Source organism: Podarcis liolepis, assembly GCF_965112155.1.
Source record: "Podarcis liolepis genome assembly, chromosome: 3".
Taxonomy (NCBI): Eukaryota; Metazoa; Chordata; class Lepidosauria; order Squamata; family Lacertidae; genus Podarcis; species Podarcis liolepis.
The window spans coordinates 28,532,107-28,553,673 of record NC_139557.1 but is presented as its reverse complement, the minus strand read 5'-3'; the positions used below and the strand labels follow the sequence as shown (position 1 = coordinate 28,553,673).

General features: G+C 42.2%; 2 protein-coding genes across 5 annotated transcripts in view; one reads left to right on the top strand and one right to left on the bottom strand.

Annotated features, from left to right (window-relative positions):
• The window catches only part of TRAPPC12 (trafficking protein particle complex subunit 12), a 208,379-nt gene that overhangs the window by 83,127 nt on the left and 103,685 nt on the right, over window positions 1-21,567 (bottom strand). The gene's annotated exons all lie outside the window — the stretch shown is intronic.
• The window catches only part of EIPR1 (EARP complex and GARP complex interacting protein 1), a 59,809-nt gene that overhangs the window by 31,437 nt on the left and 6,805 nt on the right, over window positions 1-21,567 (top strand). For 2 of the 4 annotated variants that reach the window (XR_014524094.1, XM_083495682.1), the window contains exons 5-9: window positions 7,763-7,862; window positions 10,082-10,218; window positions 14,238-14,405; window positions 16,256-16,420; window positions 16,516-16,539. Coding sequence is in view for 2 of the 4 variants with exons in the window: in XM_083495682.1 (XP_083351808.1) it covers window positions 7,763-7,862; window positions 10,082-10,218; window positions 14,238-14,405; window positions 16,256-16,420; window positions 16,516-16,539 (594 nt within the window). In the remaining 2 variants the exon portion in view is untranslated. The remainder of the gene's footprint in view (window positions 1-7,762; window positions 7,863-10,081; window positions 10,219-14,237; window positions 14,406-16,255; window positions 16,421-16,515; window positions 16,540-21,567) is intronic. The other 2 variants (XR_014524093.1, XM_083495683.1) reach the window with 1 other exon arrangement.

Below are 21,567 nucleotides of genomic sequence, written 5' to 3'. Positions count from 1 at the left end.
CTGCAACTATCTTTCTGCAGTTCTGCTGTGTCTTTCCTTTTGTACATGTATATATGTTCATCTGCACACCAACTAATGCTAGCTGTTCAGTCACATTCTCTATAACTTGGAAATTCTGTTTTGATCTTTGTTTGGGTTCTAATTTTCTCTCCTATGTTTGGTCTACCCTGAAGTTGAAATTTTATTTTATTGTGCACTTTTATTGCAAAAAAAGTAGATGCTTTCCTATCAAGAACTGATTGCAGAGTATTATCAAAAAAAGCTTTTCACATTTCCTTCTAATTCGTTAATGATGACTGGTGTGTGTTTACAGCGTTATTGATGAAAATCCCCACCCCCTTTATATGTTTGTGTACTGGTAAGATAGGACTGTTAAGACACCGTAACCAAATTTTGCATGCCAGTTCCTGAGATGAAGGATCAGGTTTTTATCTATGTTTGGATACAGCTGGGTCCTATTTTGAATGAAGATGGTGGGTGGAACATTTCAAAACTGCACTGGTTTTGGGAATTTCTTAAAACTCCCAAACAACACCAGGCTGCAAGTATTAAAAAATGTAGCTTTAAGTACAGTCGTACCTTGGATCTCAAACGCCTTGGCTCCCGAACAAATTGGCTCCCGAACAATCAAAACCCAGAAGTTTTCAAACGGAAGCCCAACGTCCAATGTGGCTTCCGATTGGCTGCAGGACCTTCTGGTATAGCATTATCTTTACTACATGGGCTATCTCCTAGACTCTTACTATCCAGTCTTCTAATGTGGGAGTGCCCATTTCCCCAAAATATGTATGTGTTTGTTTGTTTTTGTTTTATTATGTATTTTGTGTTCTCATTTTGTATTTTTATGTTGCGAACCACCCTGTGGTCTTTGGATGAAGGACAGTATATCAATTTAATAAATAAAATAAGATAAAAGTGGCTGTTAACAAGTGTATTACCAGTTCCATAGCAACAGATAAGACCAAGTCTGTAACATTTCCAAACAATATGACCAGTGGGTCACCACATCCTGTTATATTTCGCTTGTTTACATCAGCTATGTTACTACACACACACACACACACACACACACACACACACACTGCTACCTCTAGTTACAAACTTAATTAGTTCTGGAGGTCCGTTCTTAACCTTAAACTGTTCTTAACTAGAGGTGTGCTTTTGCTAATGGAGCCTCTTGCTGCCGCTGCACTGCCGGCACACGATTTCCGTTCTCATCCTGGGGCAAAGTTCTCAGCTCGAGGTACCTCTTCCAGGTTAGCGGAGTTTGTAACCTGAAGCGTTTGTAACCTGAGGCGTTGTTGTTATGAATGAAAATAAATTTCAGTAAAAAAGATGCAGCAACAATGGTCTTGTGGTACCATAAACACTGACAAACTTACTGTGACATAAGCTTTTCCAGATGCCCATTTTCTGACCCATGAAAGCTTACACTGTTTGCCAATCTTCAGGGTGCCATGGAAGTCTTGATCTGTTGCAGCAAAATCAACAAGCGCTGCTGCTTTCTGCTGTTCCAGCCTGTTGAGTGGGCACGTAGCCTTGGCTTTATCTTTGCCGCTTTTCTCTGCTTGCTTCACCATACCCCTCTCTTTCTCCACTTTCTCTGTTGTTTCCTATGTGTCCCAATTTCAGATTGTAAGCTCCTAGGAACAGCGACATGTCCTCTTGCATTCTGTAAAGTGTCAGGCACATTGTGTTACGCTTTCAAATATGGGGTGCATATGCTCACAGAATAAATGAAAGATTTGGACCTGTATCAGGCTTTCAGATAAATGTTCATTGTGTTTTAGGTAGAAATTGACCCGAAATGCTTCTTGTCAATATGTCCATGTCCCACATGTGGAACCTAAAGAATTATAGCTAACAAAGTTATCTCAGTCCCTGAATATTTAACACAACATAGAGGGAAACGCCATAAATTTGTGCTAATAGGTTTTTTCTGTTTAGGAAGGTGTATCATTCTGGTACTCTATGCACAATCAGAAGCCGTCTGCTGAATAGACCAACAGCAACACGCACACACACATTGGGAGAGAGGGAGAATTGTGAAACATTGTCACATGAACCTAAAACCACCTTTCAATGTGGCTAGTTCTAACCAGGGACCACAATTCAAATATGTTGTTCCTTTTAGGCAAGTTACTGTTGAGGGGAAGGCGCAGCGGAAGCGTGCCCATAACCTGTTGTTGGGATACTGCCAGGGAGGCAAAGTCCATCGTAGCCCCCAAGCCGGCTGCTGGACGATCCATCGACCTCCCGTAGACAGGCAATATCAGCAATTAGCGACACGAAGCCTCAGAAATAGATTGCCACATTCTTAGGCTGGTGCACACTCTATCAGCAGAATTCACACAGCAAAAGTTGCACAGCAGGAGAGCATATTTACAAGTTTATTCCACATTGGTCAGAACAAAGAAAACCATGACTGCCTGCATCAGTGTGTCCAGGCACAGAGAGAGAAACGAAAGCAAAGACACAACAGAAACATCCTGTGAAACAGGAAATACGCAGGCTGTGACACAAACATCCTGCTCCCTTTTAAGGTGGAACGGAAATATCCTAACAGTTACCACCACCTCCCTACTCCTGCCTCCTCCACCTGCTCTGCCACTGCTGCACTCCCTGCCACACCCACTGCTGGCAGAGAAGTGCCACCGCCATCAGCACTGATTTTGGGCAAGATCGTGCTGATTTGGGGTGAGATTTCACCCCAAAACTCATTAGGCATTGTGCGCTCTGCAAGCTCTTGTATGATTTCAGGCGAAATCTTGCCCCAAATCAGCACTGCTGGCGGCACATCTCTGCCACTGGTGGAGGCAGTGGGGCACTTTGGGGCATGATGTTTGTAGGGTTTCTGCCGCCTGAAGCAGCTGCCCTACCATACCTAACAGTAGGCTCTGCTTGGCTGTAACATTTCTGCAGCAAGAGTAGGTAATTGACACATCTTCAACCATTAGTAAAAGTAAAAGGTTTTCCCAGCTTGATGCAGGCTTTAAGAGTTTTTGAAACATGGTTAGGAGCAAGGAGCTTGCTGAAGATTAAAACAAAAAACATGAACCTTTCATGATAAGAGGTTAAAAATCAGCCTGTTTGGGGCACTATGCTTCTTTTTAAACAAAATTGTCACTTGGCTGCCAGCAGTTCATAGCGTGCATTGCAGACTTTGGTCTTCACGATTACAGTACCATAATTTACAAGAAGAGACTGGTTTAAGGGAATTATTTTATTTAAGGGGGGGGGGAGAGAACGGTAACCTTCATTTTCGCCATAAATCCTGAAGGATTGCTACAATCGCATCTATAAAAGAGTGAGCTATGAGATCCAATAAAATGAATTAGTAATGAAATAAAATGCCCATCTCGCAAGGACTGATTGAATACTGTTCTCAAGGTGTGTTCATTGAGTTATACTTCTTTCCAATTAGCACCCTTTCTGTCAGGTTACTAACACCTCCTTTCAGCTCATTGAAAATCAGAAATACCAATGATAATGTTCACTTTTTGAAAACTTTAAAGATATCTCGAGGTGGTTATCACCAATGGAGGCTAAGGCCCCAAAAAGACTTAATATGGAGGGTGGCTGGGCAAAATACTGTGAGATAATAGAAAGAGTTGGAGACAATTGGAGGTTGCAGAGCTTAGAAAAACTAAAACACAAGGTGCGAGACTGGCTACACTATGCCCAAATTCAAGAGATTTTTAAAAAGGACAAAAAAATTGGTTTCCAGGTGGAAAAATCGAAATTAGAGACAGAATTACTTGAACCTAAGACGAAAGTGCTTTCAAGAATGTATAACTTGCTGCTTAAATGGAACACTCAAGATGAGATAGTTAAATCAGCCATGAGAAAATGGGCTCAAGACATTGGGTACAACATTATGTTTGAAGACTGGGAAAGGTTATGGACCACCGGTATGAAATTCACGGCATGTAGTGCCTTGAAGGAAAACATTATGAAAATGATTTATAGGTGGTACATGACCCCAGTCAAACTTGCAAAGATATATCATCTGTCTGATAATAAATGTTGGAAATGTAAGGAGGCTGAAGGAACATTCTTTCACCTCTGGTGGACATGCCCGAAGGTGAAGGCCTTTTGGGAAATGATTTACAATGAGTTGAAAAAGGTATTTAAGTATACCTTTCACAAGAAACCAGAGGCCTTCCTCCTGGGCATTGTGGGCCAGAGAGTGTTAAAGAAGGACAGAACTTTCTTTTTGTATGCAACTACAGCAGCAAGAATTCTTATAGCCAAATACTGGAAAGCACAGGAGTTACCCACGCTGGAAGAGTGGCATACGCAACTGATGGACTACATGGAATTGGCCGAAATGACTGGCAGAATCCGAGACCTGGGAGAAGAGGCAGTGGAAGAGGACTGGAAAAAAATTAAGGACTATTTACAAAAACATTATAAGTTATATGAATGTTGAAAATTTGCTAAGTTTTTGGGAAAAACAAGCTTCAGTAATTAGATTTGAATATGGTGGAAATTAAGTTATGAACGTGAAAAGCAAAAATTTTAGAGTAATGTCCCTTGTTTGGGATAGATGATGGGAAAAAGTGAGTTAATAACATATACCCTAAAATCAAAATACAATTAGATGAAAGTACAAAAACGCAGGAAACAAGGTATTAATTTGCTGTTATTTTTTATTGTAAAGAATGCAGGGTGTGGAGGATGTGGGGAAGTCCAGTGGATCAAGAAAAATTGTCTGAAAATGTGATTTCTTTCTCTTCTTAATTTCTTTGTTTTCTTCTGTAAAGCTGCTTTTGTTGAGTTTTTGACGATGTATTTGACCTTGGAAAAAGCAATAAAAAATATTATTAAAAAAAAAATGAAAACTTTAAAGATATCTTAATGTAAGTAAAAGGCAGTAGAATTAGCACCCATAGAAATGGCTTTTGAAAAAGGATTCCAATATCGGTAAATCATTAGAGCAAAATCTTTTTTACCATTCTTACCATACTTGGACCCTAACACTGCAATCGTATGCATGTTTGCTCAGAACTAACTCCTATTGAGTTTAGTAGGACTTACTTCCAGTTAATTGTGCATAGAATTGCAGCCTGAATTCCAGACAATTTGAAAATATATTTCTAGATGTTTAGCTCACCTTCCAGTGGTGATATCAAACAAACCCTGTCATGGATTGGAAACAAAAATACTTGTTTTCATATGCATAATATCGCTGAGCAAGGGATCACACTTCTTCAATAGGTGTTAAGCAATTGTAAATGGAAACATATGCGAAAGGTATTTTCTAAGTGCTCAGGAAGAAGGTTGACGCTTAAAGTGGGTAGTTGCTGACCTAAATAGTTCATAAAATAGTTCCCCCTCTCGTTTTCTTGAAGCTCTCTTCCTCATTTGGGTGCTACTGCTTTGCTTGTCTCTCTCACCTTTTTTTTAAAAAAACAGTATAGGGTTGTGAATATATAAATCATCAGTCTTTTAAAAAAATAGGCCAGGAATCAGATGTCTAACACAAATCCCTTGAGTGTTTTTTGTTACTTTGCATTGCCAATGAATATAACAGTTTCTTTTCTTGAGATGAAACTAAGGCAGCAAGCTCTTAATTATTCAGAGACTCTTTCCCCTTCAAATCATAAAATTGTAGCGTTGGAATGGACCGCGAGGGTCATCTAGTTCAACCCCCTGCAATGCAGAAATCTCAACTGACAGATGACCATCCAACCTCTGCTTAAAAACCTCTGGAAGGAGAGTCCACCACCTCCCAAGGGAGACCGTTCCACTTTTGAACAGCTCTTACTATCAGAAAGTTCTTCCAGATGTTTAGTCGGAATCTCCTTTCTTGTAACTTGAATCCATTGATTCGGGTCCTAGCCTCCAGAGCAGGAAAAAACAAGCTTGCTCCATTTTCCACATGACAACCCTTTAGATCAGCCTTTCTCAACCCGTGGGTCCCCAGATGTTGTTGGACTACAACTCCCATCACCCTTACCTAGCAAGGTCAGAGCTCAGGGATGATGGGAGTTGGAGTCCAACAACATCTGGGGACCCACAGGTTGAGAACCGCTGCTTTAGATATTTCAAGATGGCTATCATATATTCTTTTCCAGGTTAAACATACCCAATTCCCTCAACTGTTCCTCATAAGGATTTCCATACCCTTTATCATCTTGGTTGCCTTCATCTGCACACCTTCCAGCTTGTCACTATCCTTCTTCAATTGTGGTGCCCAGAACTGGACACAGCACTCCAGGTGTGGTCTGACCAAGGCAAAATAGAGTGGTATCGGGACACTATACTTCGGTTGATGCAGCCTAGAATAGTATTAACCTTCTCTCTGCCCCCTCCCCACCGCTGCACCACACTGTTGATTCATGTTAAGCTTGTGGTTTACTAAGACCCCTAGATAGATCCTTTTCACATGTACTATTAGCAAGCCAGGTGTCCCACATCTTATATTTGTGTAGCTGGTTCTTACATTTGTCCCTATTGAAATTCATTTTCTTAGTTTGGGCCCAGTTCTCCAATCTGTTAAGGTCGTATTGAATCCCAATTTCTGCCTTCTGTGGCATTTGCTACTCCTCCCAGTTTGGTGTCATCTACAAATTTGATGAGCATCCACTTAATACCTTTCGGCCCAAGACAAAATGTGGCACCCCACTTGTCACTTTTTTCTAGAATGATGAGGAACCATTATTGAGTGCATGTCCAATTACCCTTAGCATTCCCTTGCCTGTGTATAATAATAATAATAATAATAATAATAATAATAATAATAATAATAAAAAATAATAATAAAATTTATTTATACCCCGCCTTCCCCAGGCAAGGCTGGGCTTAGGGCGGCTAACAAGCAATAATGAAAACAAGTTGAATGAATACAACTTAAAAATAAGATTAAAATACAACATTAAAACATTGAAACATTAAAATGCAGCCTCATCACAGGATAAGAAAGGAAAAAAGTAAGAAAGAGGGGGAGGCAATCAAATTGACTCCAATGAAACCCAAGAGAACATGATGACTTCCTCCCAAGGTTCCCAGTACTTTCACTTCGTTGATCCATTCTTCTCTGTTATTGAGGAACAAGTCCAAGAGAAAAAAACACCCTTGTTGCTTCTTCCACCTTCTGTTTCCAATATCTCCCAGTTGTTGATAATGATTGACTATGCAGACAAATCACATGTAGTTAAGGGCTTTGCTCAGGTAACTGAATACAAATATGAGCTAAAAGTATCTCCAACACAATGGGGTAAGGCTTATTTTACCTTTTCTGCATGGCGTACTAAAGCCATCATAGGATGAAAATGATGTGATAGTCTGTTTCGGGTTCCACTACCTGGTGATGCATTCATGTTATTACAGGAGGGGTGGGCCTCCTAAAATAGGGACCCCAACTCCCATCATCTTCAGCCAGCATAAACATTGGTGAGGGGAAATCTAATCCAGCCACATCTGGAGGGTGGTAGGTGCCACACACCGCTAATGTGGTGCATTGCTTTTTACTTTATTCCAATGGCCACCTGTAAGTTGCTTTAAGAGTGCTTGCTATAAAGTGGGACAAATAGCTTTTTAAGTAAGATATTTGATCTGTTAAATGGTTTATGATTATGATTACACCAACAGGGTGCACAGTGCAGCACCAAACAACTGCAAAAAGACAGGGCCACTCGATAACGTCTTCTGCAGATTATAGTTAAGTGGAAGGTTATAAATGCACCCCCAGGGACTTGCATGTGTGTGCCTGTTTTGGATTGCTTAACGTGACGTCGTTGAATTTTTGTGCTTGCAGTGTTGCATGGGAGCCGATGGGAGATGGCAAAAGATTAATTTCTCTGGCTGATAATCACTTGCTTCTGTGGGATTTGCAAGAAAGCTCAAGCAAGGCAGTGGTAAGGAGTGTCACAATTTACAACGAGGCCTCATTTTGTGTGTTGTGGCATTACTTTTCTGTACATTTGTTTAATTGATAAGCAAGTTGCTAACATATTTAAACTGTATTCCAAGCAGCTGTGCGTGTGTGTGTGTGTGTGTGTGTGTGTTGCTTCAAAGGAAAGTAAGTGTTTTAATACCTGGTGAGGAAAATCTTTCGACAGCCATGAAACAATCTTCAGAAACCGCACATTATTCGCACCCACAGAAGAACAGTCATGATTCTTCCTGTGTGAAACCTTTGTTCATCCTTTTTGTCCTACGTCTCCCCTCTCCCCCCCCCCCCATGTTGGTCAACCAGCCGGTTCCTTTTTGGCTGCTGCCATCAGTGTTCCCTCGAATTGACCAATATTCTACTCACTGCCTCCCTTGCCAACAGTTGGCCAACTCTTTCTAGAGCAAAGTCTGTTTGCCTGCTGTGATCAACATTCTTGTCTGATTGAAGTGTCAGGTTTTTACAGACATGCTTAGCATTTCCTCCTTCTCCTCTTGCTCCCCCTGGGCTGCTCTGCCTCGCCTTGCTTTAAGGTTCTTTGAATGTTAATTAGGCTTTTCACTGTCCTAGGCAGTCTCTTTCGTTCATAATCTCAAAGTTACCATATTTCTCCTTAATTCCAATCTGTATCAAATATAAGCATTTCCTTTGGGAAGTTCTCCAGTCTGTCACAAGTCATACCACTTAATAGAAAGGGAATTTTCCTACTGAGCGACGAGTTCTTGGGCTCTCTCATTTACTTCGGTGGAATTTAGCTACAGGAATTCATCACTGTCGCATGCCTTTCATTAGCTGAGCTATTCCTGCAAATAAACATTGTCCACATTAACTCTTTCCTTGACTATGTTTGCACGTGTCTAGGCAGTTGCTTCTCTGTCAGTTGAGCTGTGGGCACTATACCATTTTTTGTAATAAAAAACAACAACATTGCTCCAAAGTTACCCAGGTTCTATGCTGTGGATAGCGGACCTGTGACATTAAATAATTACGCAAATTAAGGTGATTTGCATGCATCTGGTTGTTCTGCATAATTCCTGCTCAGCTAATCATGAAGATGGGTGAAGATCTCTGTAGGGATACCTTCTAGTCATTGGACATTCTACCCAAACCACTACCACCCTGCTCCAGTTCATGAGTCACCTCAGGCATTTCCGGCATGTTCTTTTCCAAAATTAGCTTCACAAACAAAGAGTAGAAACTTCTCTCTTACTATTGCTCCCTACAGGTGTTCTGAAACTACATATAAAGGGGGAGGGGACAAATAGATTTTTAAGTAAGATATTTGATCTAATAAATGGTTTGTGATTATGATTACACGAATAGGGTGCACAGTGCAGCACCAAACAACTGGAATTTAAAGAGGAAGGAACTCTGATGGGATGGGGAAGGAGGCCATTTGATGAGGTACCAGGGGCTGCATAAAATGAGGTTGGAGGCCACAGGCTGGTCACCTGTATTGTTAAGGAATACAGGTGTTTCAAGTACCTGTTTGTGTACTAGGAAATTGAGCACAATCATCAGCTTGATACATTTCCCTTCATTTGTGCTTAGGGGCTATTCCATATTCATGAACCTGTTCAGAAGAGGTGATTGTCCCTGAGACACAGTAGGAAAGGGGAGATTGGGAGCAGAGCCTAGAATTGTGTCTCTGCTTACACTGGAAAGAGAAGATCGAGTGGATTGCAAAGCACTGTTTATTTGAATGTGGGATTTCCCTGAGCTATAAGATGGGTTTTTAAAAATGGTGTACGTGTTGCTGTAACCTTCTGTGTATGTAGGCTTATCCTAGCAATATCTGAAAAGACCCAGCATTGAGAGAGGTAGCACAGGTGATCTTTTGAACAAACTCATCCATTTATCTGTAAGGGTTCCTCTCTCTTTTTTTTCAAAGGTGATAATGAATTACCTTGTAAAGTGTTATGAAATAAATAAATAAACATTTTTTTTTATCTTATCCATCAATAATTGACAAACGTCGTTGTCTGTGCTAGGTAGAACCAAGTGTAACTCGCCAACAAGTCAGTGAGGCATGTTGCGCAATGAATATTATCGTCCGACACATGAATAATTCCCTGTTTTAAGTTTCAAGCTGTTCTGCTTGTTGCCTCTGAAGTGAGTTGCTCTGTACAGCTAGAGAGGCATTTCACACGAGAGTCACTCACTTGAGTTGTTTCTAACTCGCAGCTGTCAAATTCCGTCGCCTTGGAAGGAAAGGGACAGCTGAAGTTTACCTCCGGACGATGGAGTCCCCACCATAATTGCACTCAGGTTGCGACAGCAAACGACACTGCCATTCGAGGATGGGATATACGCACCATGACGTAAGGAGTGGGGTTCCTTCTTTCTGTCTATATCTGTATCTGTATAAAAGCTGTGTCTTTGTGGAAAGTTACTCTTCCAGCAGTGATTTTTTTTTAAAAAAGCAGGCTTCAAAAGTAGTCATTTCACTAGTTTACATGTCTAGTTTAGACGTCTGCCACGGATTCAATAAGCTATAAAGGGAAAGGGAAAGGGACCGCTGACCATTCAGTCCAGTCGTGACCGACTGCGGTTGCGGCGCTCATCTTGCTCTACTGGCCGAGGGAGCCGGCGTACAGCTTCCAGGTCATGTGGCCAGCATGACTAAGCCGCTTCTGGCAAACCAGAGCAGCGCACGGAAACACTGTTTACCTTCCCACCAGAGTGGCACCTATTTATCTACTTGCACTTCATGCTTTTGAACTGCTAGGTTGGCAGGAGCAGGGACTGAGCAACGGGAGCTCACCCCGTCGCGGGGATTCGAACCGCCGACCTTCTGATCAGCAAGTCCTAGGCTCTGTGGTTTAACCCACAGCGCCACCCGTGTCCCTTCAATAAGCTATAGCAGCAGCCTAAAGGATCCCTTTTCTTCACATCCAGTATGTACGGTATGTGAAAATCCTGCTGTTATTAAGCTACTGATAAAAAAACCACCCCATTCATTTAAAATAGAGTTAGGTGTGGATGTTTTTAGAGCCGAGGTGGGGAAACGTTGGCTTTCCAGATGTTGTTGCTCTCCAGCTCCCATCAGTCTTTGCCAGCATGGCCAATGGTCATGAATGATCATGATGGAGGGCAACAGCTTCCCCATTCCTATTTTAGAATGTGCCAATGCCATTGAACTCAGCAGTCCAGTCCAGAGCAGAGCGACTTACCGTAGTTTTCGCACCATAGGACGCACTTTTTCCCTACTAAAAAGCAAGGGAAAATGTGTGTGCGTCCTATGGAGCGAATGCAGGGGGGAGGCAGGCAGGAAAAGCCCCCAAGAGCCGCACACAAGCTCCGTGCGCTCTTGCAGGCTTTTCCACAGGGGGGAGAAGGGACTGACTGGCCGCATCAGTCCCTTCTCCCACCTCCCAGAAAAGCCAGGAGAAGCCGCGATCTCTTTAAAGGGGTTGCGCGGCTTCTGCGGGCTTTTGCGAGAGGTGAGGGAATCCCCCCACCTGCCAGGAAAGCCAGGAAAGCTCTGCGCAGCGTCTCCCGGCAAGGAGAGGCTGCATGGGGCTAAAGGGGAAGCCAAAACAGTGAGCGGGATCTATCCTGCTCACTGCCTTGGCTTGTGCCATAGCTGTGCGCAACCCCTCCGGCAGGGAGAGGTTGTGCGCAGCCTGTACGCTGCTCTTTGGGACTGGGGGGGGGAGATTTTTTTTCTTGATTCCCCCCCCCTAAAAACTGGGTGCGCCCTATGGTCCGGTGCGCCCTATGGTGCAAAAAATACGGTAAGTTTCCATTCTGGACTGTTACTTTAAAGCTGGCTGACTCTGGTATACTAATGATGCTTTCTTTTTCAAATTTTAGAGGTTTTTTTTAGGGGGCGGGCTGAAGGGGGAGATTAGCCAGGTCTGGAGTTTGCTCTGCTTTGTTTGAGGAGGGATGAATTTTAGGTTTCCATTTGATTTTGACAGTATCTTTAGAGATAATGCAGCAGCAGTTTCCAATCTATTGACAGTCAGTTGCCTGGCACAACGGTGCTTAGTATTGGGGCCGCAATGTCTCAAAATTTTTGAATGCCAACAAACCTAAAGCTTCAATATAAGAAATATAGGACTCCTTTCCTGCTCTAGTTGTAATTTTGATAAGCAAAGGAGTGATGTTGTGCACATCTGTTGCCATGACAACAGAAGTCTGTGCAAGCTTTTTTAAGATACAGCTTATCCCCTTAGCACACAGTAATTTATCACTAGCCTCGGAAGACGGATGTCTTGTAATAACTTCTGCTGCCTTAAAGGGGGAGATGACTTTAAATTTGGTTTTATGTCTCCCGTGTGCTCATGGGTGCAGCACTATATTTCCATTGTTTCCAATTACATTCCTTTATACCCCAAAACTGATTAATTTGATTAGGAAAAGTTAAAAATATGTATTTAAATGCTTATAGTAATTCTCTCACTTTCCTCTTCCATTTTCTACAAGAATATGGGTGAAAACCTGACTTTGGGCTTCTACACTAGATCAGTATAAATTGCAATTGGACTCATGGCATGGCACCAGAAAAGTTCACAAATGTGTGTGCTCAAAGCTGATCATAGTGAGCTGAAGAGAAGCATTGTCTCTCTTAGCTTAATTTTACCTCAAAGGCTTTGCTGGACTAGAAAAGAAGCTTGAAAGCTGGGGACATAAGGCTGTGTTTGGAGCACCCTAAACCAAAGTCGAAGCTGGATGGAGTGTGTACATTTTTGGCGGTGGGGGACACATTACTAGCAGCTGAGCAGAAGGTGCTGCCTCCATTGCTGCGCCTACTCTTGCTTTTGACTCCACCTACTGGAACCTCAGAAGGTTGTCCATGTGGGAATATGACCTTTGGGTTCAAAGCGATTTCCTGACCCTCCAGGAAATCATGGATCCTGCCTCCCTCTTGTCTCGTCTGCTACACCAAGGCCCGTTTAGCTTCTGTACTCCTGTAGCTACAAAGTGGTGACAGATTATAGCAGGGCTCGCCAGCCTTTTTTGAGCTGGGAGCCCATTTGGAAATCTGAGATACTCTCATGATCACCACAAAATGCCCTTATCCCTTTCCCCATGTTATACACCTGGTCATATGCTGAGATTTCCAGATGGGAACCGTATGGTTGTGCCACAGCCTGCTGAGATTCATCTTGCAACGTATGGGGGGAGGGCCTTATCTGTTGTGGCACCCAGTTTGTGGAACCCTCTTCCCTCCAAAATGAAGCAAGCCCTGACTTGATCAAGTTTTTTGACCGCTGCTTAGAGACCATTTTATTCACCCAGGAATTTGCTGTTTATTCATGCTGAGCTTTTAGTAGAATCACTCTTTCTGCGGTGATTTTTATGTTTCGTTGCATTTTAATATGCATTGTTGTGAACTTCCCTGGTATTACCCAATGAAGGGGAATATAAATGTATAAATATGCAAATACACAAATAGATGAATGAATTTCAGAGAAGAAAATATGGTGGCACTGTTTTAAGCAGATGGTCTCATGACCGGACAATAGTAGGCAATGCGGTCTACAATATACATTTTTTCACGTTCGTTTGGAATATATTGCCTGCAAAACTTAAGAAATGTGCACAGCAGTTGTTTGTATCTGGCCACATGCTCTTTGATGGCACATATTCCAAGAGCTGGAAGTTGAGGGGAAAAGACATAACCAAGCTGATGGTAAAGTTATTATTGAACAATATGCTTATTTAGAGTCCGTGCCTGTAAGAGGTAGCTGTATGCAGTCCCTGTTCTGCCTTAAATTCACTGTGGTACACCTCTGCCTTTTATCATATGTGAGTGGTGATTTGTGAGCTCACTAGAGCACCCCAAATTTTCTTATGTGGAAGGTGGGCTTTGGCACTGGTATGAATCTCAGCGATGCTGCTGATGTGTTAGAGGACAAGATGGTGGCTTGATTCTAACGACAAGGCAGATGTTTCCCAGCACCAGCTGCCTGTGTGGCATTGGAGGTGACGCTGGTTGTGGGTGTGTGTGGGTGTGTGTGGGTGTGTGTGTGTGTGTGAGAGAGAGAGAGAGAGAGAGAGAGAATGAGAATGAGTATGAGTGACTGAAGCACCACTGTAACTATCTGTACATGTGCTGTGATGCCCTAAATCCGGTCTACTTGCCCCAGAATAACCTGGCTATTCACAGACATACCGTTCTAACCCCAGAAGTAATTTCAAAAGAGCAGAGCTGATATGCCAGCACTTGGCACCAAAGCAAACGCAGCAAGTTGCTGTTGTCCTAAATTGAAGCAAATTAATTTGCAGTGCAAACATGCCCCTTGTTTTCTATTAGCACTGTGGCTGGGCTTCGCTATTTGCCTTTTCTTGATGTGCCTCTTTTTTTCTTTCCACCCCTTTCCTCCTGCAGTCAAATATATTGTATAGAAAATGCTCATGGACAGCTGGTGAGGGACCTAGATTTTAATCCCAACAAACAGTACTATCTGGCTAGCTGCGGAGATGACTGCAAGGTGAAATTCTGGGACACCAGAAACGTCAGTGAGCCAGTGAAGACACTGGAAGAGCATTCCCACTGGTAAAGTGAATTTATTTGGGTGAAGGATTTATCAAATTGAATCTGCTAATTGTTCTTTTCTGAAAACCATGCAAACAAGTTCAGCTGGTGCTGCAGATAATTTTTTTCTTTCTTTCCTCTAAGCAGAATACAGATATTTTTAATATTTTAAAAGCTAGCAAATGTTGATTTGTTTTCTAGGAAGGTATTGTCCTTACTGTAAAATAGTTTTAATGTGTTTCTACAGCAGAGATTAATGATTCCCTTTTGTTGAAGATTAATGTAGAAAGATTTCTATATAGCCAAGAGACAGAGTGCTGTTCAGATTTCATAGATTTTAGGGTGGCAGCGTCTGCGGCAAAATAATTCTGGGCCCTGAAGCGACTTCAGCACTGGCATCGAAGAGGCAACTTTGTGGAAACATCTTTATTTACTGAGGAGATTATTAAGCCATTAGAACAACAGAAAATCTGGAGACATTTGGTATTAACATGATATTCGAGAGCTCAGTTAATAGCATTAATCCTCCCTTTGTCTTATGGACTATTTTAACCATACCCAGCACAGATTTGGGGTAATTTTGGGCTCAGTTTATCACATTAATAAATAATCCATGTTTTGCTTATGGGGGAATGCTTTGTCTTCGTAATATCTGCATGCTGTATTTAAACAATAAGCAAAAACTTCCATTGCAGGATTTGGGCTTTTGGGTCTCCCCCTCCTTACAACTTGTTGGTCGGCTCTGTAAAGAACTGGCCTTGCAAAATGAAATAAAAAGTTTTTAAAAGTAGGAGCAAAAGATAAGGCTTTTGTTAATCCCCCTCCTAGGCTTCATCCAGGTATTGACGTGAATTGCTTTTGCTAATTGCCTCCAGGGCAACTGCAGTGCATTAATGCCCAGTTGCCCAGTCCCAGACAGAAATAACATTGTAGAGCTATTGCTGTGCTTACCCAATACATCAGGAAAGGCAGCAATGCTATCCGGCCCAGGAAAAAGAACAACGTGTGTTTATTTCTCTAGGCTGGTAGGAGCAGAGAGTTACATTGGACTGAAATGTGCAGCCCTTCCATGAACAAAAGGAGTTACTCTATTTTGGGAAAGGATTTGATCCAATAGGGTCTTCCATTCACAGTATGGGGAGGAAGGGAGGTAGGAGAGATGACTTGCTGATATCCACTCCCCTTGTCGCCAGCAGGAGCATTCCAGATCTCTCACAGATCTCTGGATCCAGTCCAGTGGTTTTGGGACAAGCAACTGGGCTGACATTGTACTACAAGCTGGAGTTGCACTTCTCGGATTAGCACAGCCAGTGTATTCAGCTTACTGATGCTCAAGTACAGAGATAGGAAACCTGTGGCCCTCAGATATTGCTGGACTCCAACTCCCATCACCCCTAAACTTTGGCCATGCTCGCTGGGGCTGATGGGAGTTGGAGTCTGGGGGATTGCCACTATCTCATCCTTGCAACCTGCGCCTCTGATTCTCAACACGGTTCCCAAGCACTTTATTAGAGAGGCAATATCAGTGGCATTTTATTGTTGCTGTTCAAAACTCACTATATGTCTTTCACCCCATGACTGAAACATCCCATACATGTTTTTCGGTTGCATTGGACAATAGCCAATATTTTTACACCGTAAGCACAATTCTCCTTCCAAACACAGAGGTTCCTTCTATTTGTAGAGTAGAAAAGTTGGTATACTGTCCACAGCCTTCAATATATAGACTTGTTTGATAGCAGGTAATAGATTTCAGCAATCCATCGATGGAAACTGACTTGTCATTTTGAAAGCTGTACAACATGCTTTTATCTGCGTCCTTTAGGTAGTGGTTCAACTGGTTGATTCTGTGGTGGGGTTGATGTTTTCAGGGTCTGGAATGTCCGCTACAATCATTCCCATGACCAATTAGTGCTGACAGGCAGCAGTGACAGCAGAGTCATCCTTTCCAACATGGTATCCATTTCTTCTGAACCTTTTGGGCACCTGGTCGATGATGATGAACTTAGCGACCAGGAAGACCACCAGGAGGACAAGTAAGAAAATACTTTGCTCTTAATTAACAGACATAACATTTTGTGTGAGGTCTAGCGCTCACTTAGTTTGATGAAATGTTCTTTACTGATTGTAGGGTTTTTGTGTACACACCTAAACGGTAAGTAGCTCAACCTCTGAATTCATTAGCTTTCATACGGTTGTGGACGGGCACTTTTCTTGAGGTTTATTCCTTTCCCCCCGAAACACACATTCTGAAGTTATATGGTAGCACTGGCTTGGATCTAAAGCCCATGGAAGTCAAAAGGAGGCCAATGGCTTCCATGGGCCTGCATATTACACAGAAGGGGGAAAGGTTTTTCATTTTTCATGGAACTGTTTCTTTGTGACATGGGTTGGATGGGCATTTCAGGAGAAGAGGAAATTATATTTCCGCGCCAGCTAAAATACTGGTGGCCTCTTGAAAAACTGGCACCAACATTAAAACCACACAAAAATATTTCAGTGGGCTTCTGATGCTTCCTTTTGCACTGCTCTGAGGACTCCTGGGATTTTCGGGTAGCATGGGTGTGCATGTTTAGAACTGGAGAAGGGCACCAGCAGATTGTGCCTGCAGAAGCTTTTACTTCATGACTATTTCCCATTTTAAGTCACTAATGCACCCCAAGTGTGTTTGTGTGTGTGTGTGTGTGTGTGTGTGTGTGTGTGTGTAATCAACTTATGGAGAGTATCACTTCCTGACTTTATTATTAGCAACTACACAATATTAGCAAAACACAATGTTTGTTTGGAGAAGCTTCATTCTAAGCTATTTAATAGTTTCCTCCCAGTTCTATAAAAACGATAGACGTCTTAATCTCTTCAAAAGAATATGTGCAGATGTAAAATGCGTAGGGGGACATGTGTGTGACCCCCTCCCCCAGTTTCCAGTGGTGCACCCACTCCATCCCCACCTTTCTATCTGAGCAAGAAAGTCTGAAGAGGATTTCCAACTGCATTTGGCTGATAATACAGCCTTCCTCATCATGGGTGGCTTCTAAGCATGTTTGGCCACACACATGCCAACCCTCCCTTCAGACCTTTCCCCCACAGCATGGAAAGGCTGGGGGCAGAGTAGATGGGGATGTTGGGAGTGGAGGTTAAAAAGAAAGAAAGAGTAAAGGACCACTGGTTGGTTAAGTCCAGTCAAAGGCGACTATGGGGTACGGCACTCAACTCGCTTTTCAGGCCAAGGGAGCCGGCATTTGTCCACAGACAGCTTTCCAGGTCATGTGGGCAGCATGACCAAACTGCTTCTGGCACAACGGGTCACCGTTGACGAGTGCCAGAGTGCACAGAAACATTGTTTAGCTTCCTGCCACAGCGGTGCCTATTTATCTACTCGCACTGGTGTGCTTTTGAACTGCTAGGATGGAGGAAGCTGGGACAGAGCAACGGGAGCTCACCCTGTTGTGTGGATTCGAACCGCCAACCTTCCGAGCCCAAGAGGCTCAGTGGTTTAGACCACAGTGCCACCCACATGGGGGTGGAGCATGCACTTTGTGCCCACACAAATTATTTTGAATGCATGAAGGAGGCTTGTGCATCTCCCAGCTTGTTGCTTATGTGAACATTTTTTATAAAATAGTACTCCCCCCCCCCATCTCTTACCATTTTTAAACACCCCACTTCTCTCCTGTTCACCCATGGATATGGTAAACAATTGTTCTCCTCTCATTTCTCATAAGCTTTTAAATAATGGAAATCTACTGCTGCATCCACCACCTCCTTCTTGCTCACTATCCTAAACCTGTTTCTTTAGACTTTCTTCATGTCGTTTACCTTCCACAGACCCGTTGTCATCCTTGTGGTTTCCCTGCGAATCCTTTCCAAATTGTCAACCACCTCCTTGAACTGCCGCTCTCCTCCAAACTGCAGTACTTCAGATGATGCTTAACTAGCGATAAGCGGAGCAATGTTATCAGCCTTGGGAAGCAACGCTTCTGTCATAGCAGCACAAATAGAATAGCATTGGCCTTTTGTGCTGCAGCATCGCATTTTTGACACGCTTGGTTCATTATCCACCCTTAAGCGCTAACTTTTTCTCAGAAGCGCAGCTTCCTAGGCAGTCATCTTTTCTTCTTGAACCTTTGGATCATCTTTGCTGCGGTGACATTTAACATCTTTTCATGTTGGCTGCCTCCTTGTAGCCATTCTAGCTCCAGCTGATGGAGCTAGTTCTTATCTTTTATCTTTTAGTCTGTTCTCCAGGAGCTTTGCAGCCCCTCCCAGATTTTAAGCCATTCATTGATGGAAGAGTTAGTTATTTGTGGCATTCATAGCCCACTGTTCCTCCAAATTTTGTTTAGCAACAGTAAAATATGTAATTCCGAAGACATAAAATAAGGCAATTCATGATCTATCAAATAAACATGTTTTGTTTATTTGGTCACCAGAGAAGAGGCGAGATGGACCTCCTTTAGGAAGACACCCTGGAGCCTGGAGTAGCTGATTTTAAAAAATCCTCTCTTGATTGCCTGCCAACTGCACTCCAGGTATTGGCAAGACACACGCAAAAAGCATTCCCCAATTATTTTTAAAACTCGGTGGGTTCGTATGTTTCAAATACTCTGTCCCCAAGTTGTGTTGGGCTTCTTTTAAAAAAATGTTTTTTATTGGTGTTTCATTTAATACAAACAAACAAAATACAGTAAAATTCAACAATCATTTACCCACATTCTTTCCCCACACTCTGCTGAGCATTGACTTCCTTCCCTCCCTTTAAGAGGTTTTCTTACGTCAGTTACTTTTCCACAGTTTCTTATTGTATCCAATCCTATCTACATCGTAATATTTATTTCAGTCCTGCCAGAGTCTTCAGATTTCTACAGTTATTATTTATGTACTCCATAAATTTATTCCAATCTTTTTGGAATTTTGCTTCTTCCTGATTTCGGATTCTACAGGTCAATTTTGCTAGTTCTGCATAATCAACCATCTTTGTCTGCCACTCTTCTATTGTTGGTAATTCTGGTACTTTCCATTTTTGGTCTAACAAAGTTCTGGCAGCAGTCATAGCATACATAAATAAATAACCTTTGAGCTGCTTTTTCTATTTCCTCTCCCATCAAGCCTAGCAAGAAAGCTTCCGGCTTTTTCAGGAAAGTGTATTTAAATATCTTTTTCAATTCGTTATAAATCTGTTCCCAAAACTGTTTCATTTTCTCACATGTCCACCACATATGATAAAAATCCCCATCTTTATCTGTGCATTTCCAACGTGTCTTACTACTCATCCTGTACATTCTCACCAGTTTAACAGGTGTCAAATACCAGCGATACAACATTTTCATTATATTCTCTCTTAAGGTGGTACATGCTGTAAATTTTATACTCTCATTCCACAGTTTTACCCAGGCATCATACTCAATGTTATACCCCAAAATCCATTATCCATGGGTTTTAAGTTGTGTTGGGCTTTGAACATCCTAACCAGCTCTTTGAATTGTGCCCAGAAGCAGACAGTCAGCCAGCGAAGGTTTTTAACATGGGAATCACAAGTTTCCTATCACCAGTATTGTCCACAGTCTGGCTGCAGCAATACGAACCAGTTGCAGTTTCCAGGCAGTCCCTAAAGGTAGCTCCGAGTGAAGTGTATTATGGCAGTCTAAATGACATATAAGTGGGACATGGGATGCCATGGCCAAATCTGGCATCTCCAGGAACAGGCAAAGTTGGTGCACTAAGTTTAGCTCTGCCAATGCATTCCTGAACACAACCAAAACCTGGACATCCAGGTTCAGGGCCGAACCCAGGAAAACAACCAGAAAACTGAACCGGACCGCTTTTCATTGTGACATTTTGTTGCATTTAATGGAATAAAAGGTCTTCCCTGCAAGCCTTTTCAGAATAGGACTGACTTAAATGTCAACATATAGTATATTGTAGTGCTGAGATCAAATTAGAATTAGGACTAGGATGTGATTTGACATGGGTTTAATTTGAATATTCCGATGTTCATGCCTTTTATGGATTAAATTGAAAATCTTAACTTCTTCAGAAGCTGGAAAGAGATGATTCTTCAGGTTACTGCCTGAAGGTTTTGTTTGGCGTAACTTTTTTGGGAGTTGCATGGGCCTCGTACGTGGCAATGAACCGCTTGTTAAATGATCCAGTTTAAATACTTGCTCTACAAATGCAAGAGCCACAGCTGTTCAGTTCTCTGGTGTAGTCAAGCACCCAGTTTACATTAGCTTTCTAGGCAATCTAGCAATGCAGTTCAGCATCTTCTCAACGTAGATAAGAGCATTTGTGGGTTTTGCTACATTTTATCCTCGTAACAACTCTGTGAAAGGAGATTAGACACAGAGAGAATGAAGTTGTGACTCCCATGGTTGAGAAGGCCAGTTCTCCCCCAAAAGATCTTCATTATTTCTGCGATAAAGAATCTCCATAGAAACACACTAGCACTTCCTTTATTCACATAGTGTCCGATTCCATGCAGGAAACACACACACTTCTATACTTACCACGGGATTCAGTATGCTGAGAACCTCAAGCTGGTTTTAAAAAAAAATGAAACAAGTTTCTAGACCTTAATACACTGTGAAATCCAGGACCCTGAAGTGTGGGTGGTAGCAATACTGTAGTTCTTTCCCCCTTCCCAATATTACCAGAAGCAGAATGAAATAATAATAATAATAATAATAATAATAATAATAATAATAATAATAATAATAATAAATTTATATATACCCCGCCCATCTGACTGGGCTTCCCCAGCCACTCTGAGTAGCTTCCAACAAAATATTAAAATACAGTAATGCATCAAACATTAAAAGCTTCCCTAAACAGGGCTGCCTTCAGATGTCTTCTAAAAGTCTGGTAGTTGTTGTTCTCTTTGACATCTGGTGGGAGGGCGTTCCACAGGGCAGGTGCCACTACCGAGAAGGCCTGGTTCCCTGTAACTTGGCTCCTCGCAGTGAGGGAACCACCAGAAGGCCCTCGGTGCTGGACTTCAGTGTCCGGGTAGAACAATGGATGTGGAGACGCTCCTTCAGATATACAGATATACAAATATACAGATATGCTTAACTTGAATAACTTATGCAGGTTGCAGAATCCAGCTTTTATTAACATTTTTTAAATTAAAAAATAACATAGTCTAGGCTTAGAGTTATAACAGGATCATATAAGCAGAATATAGTAT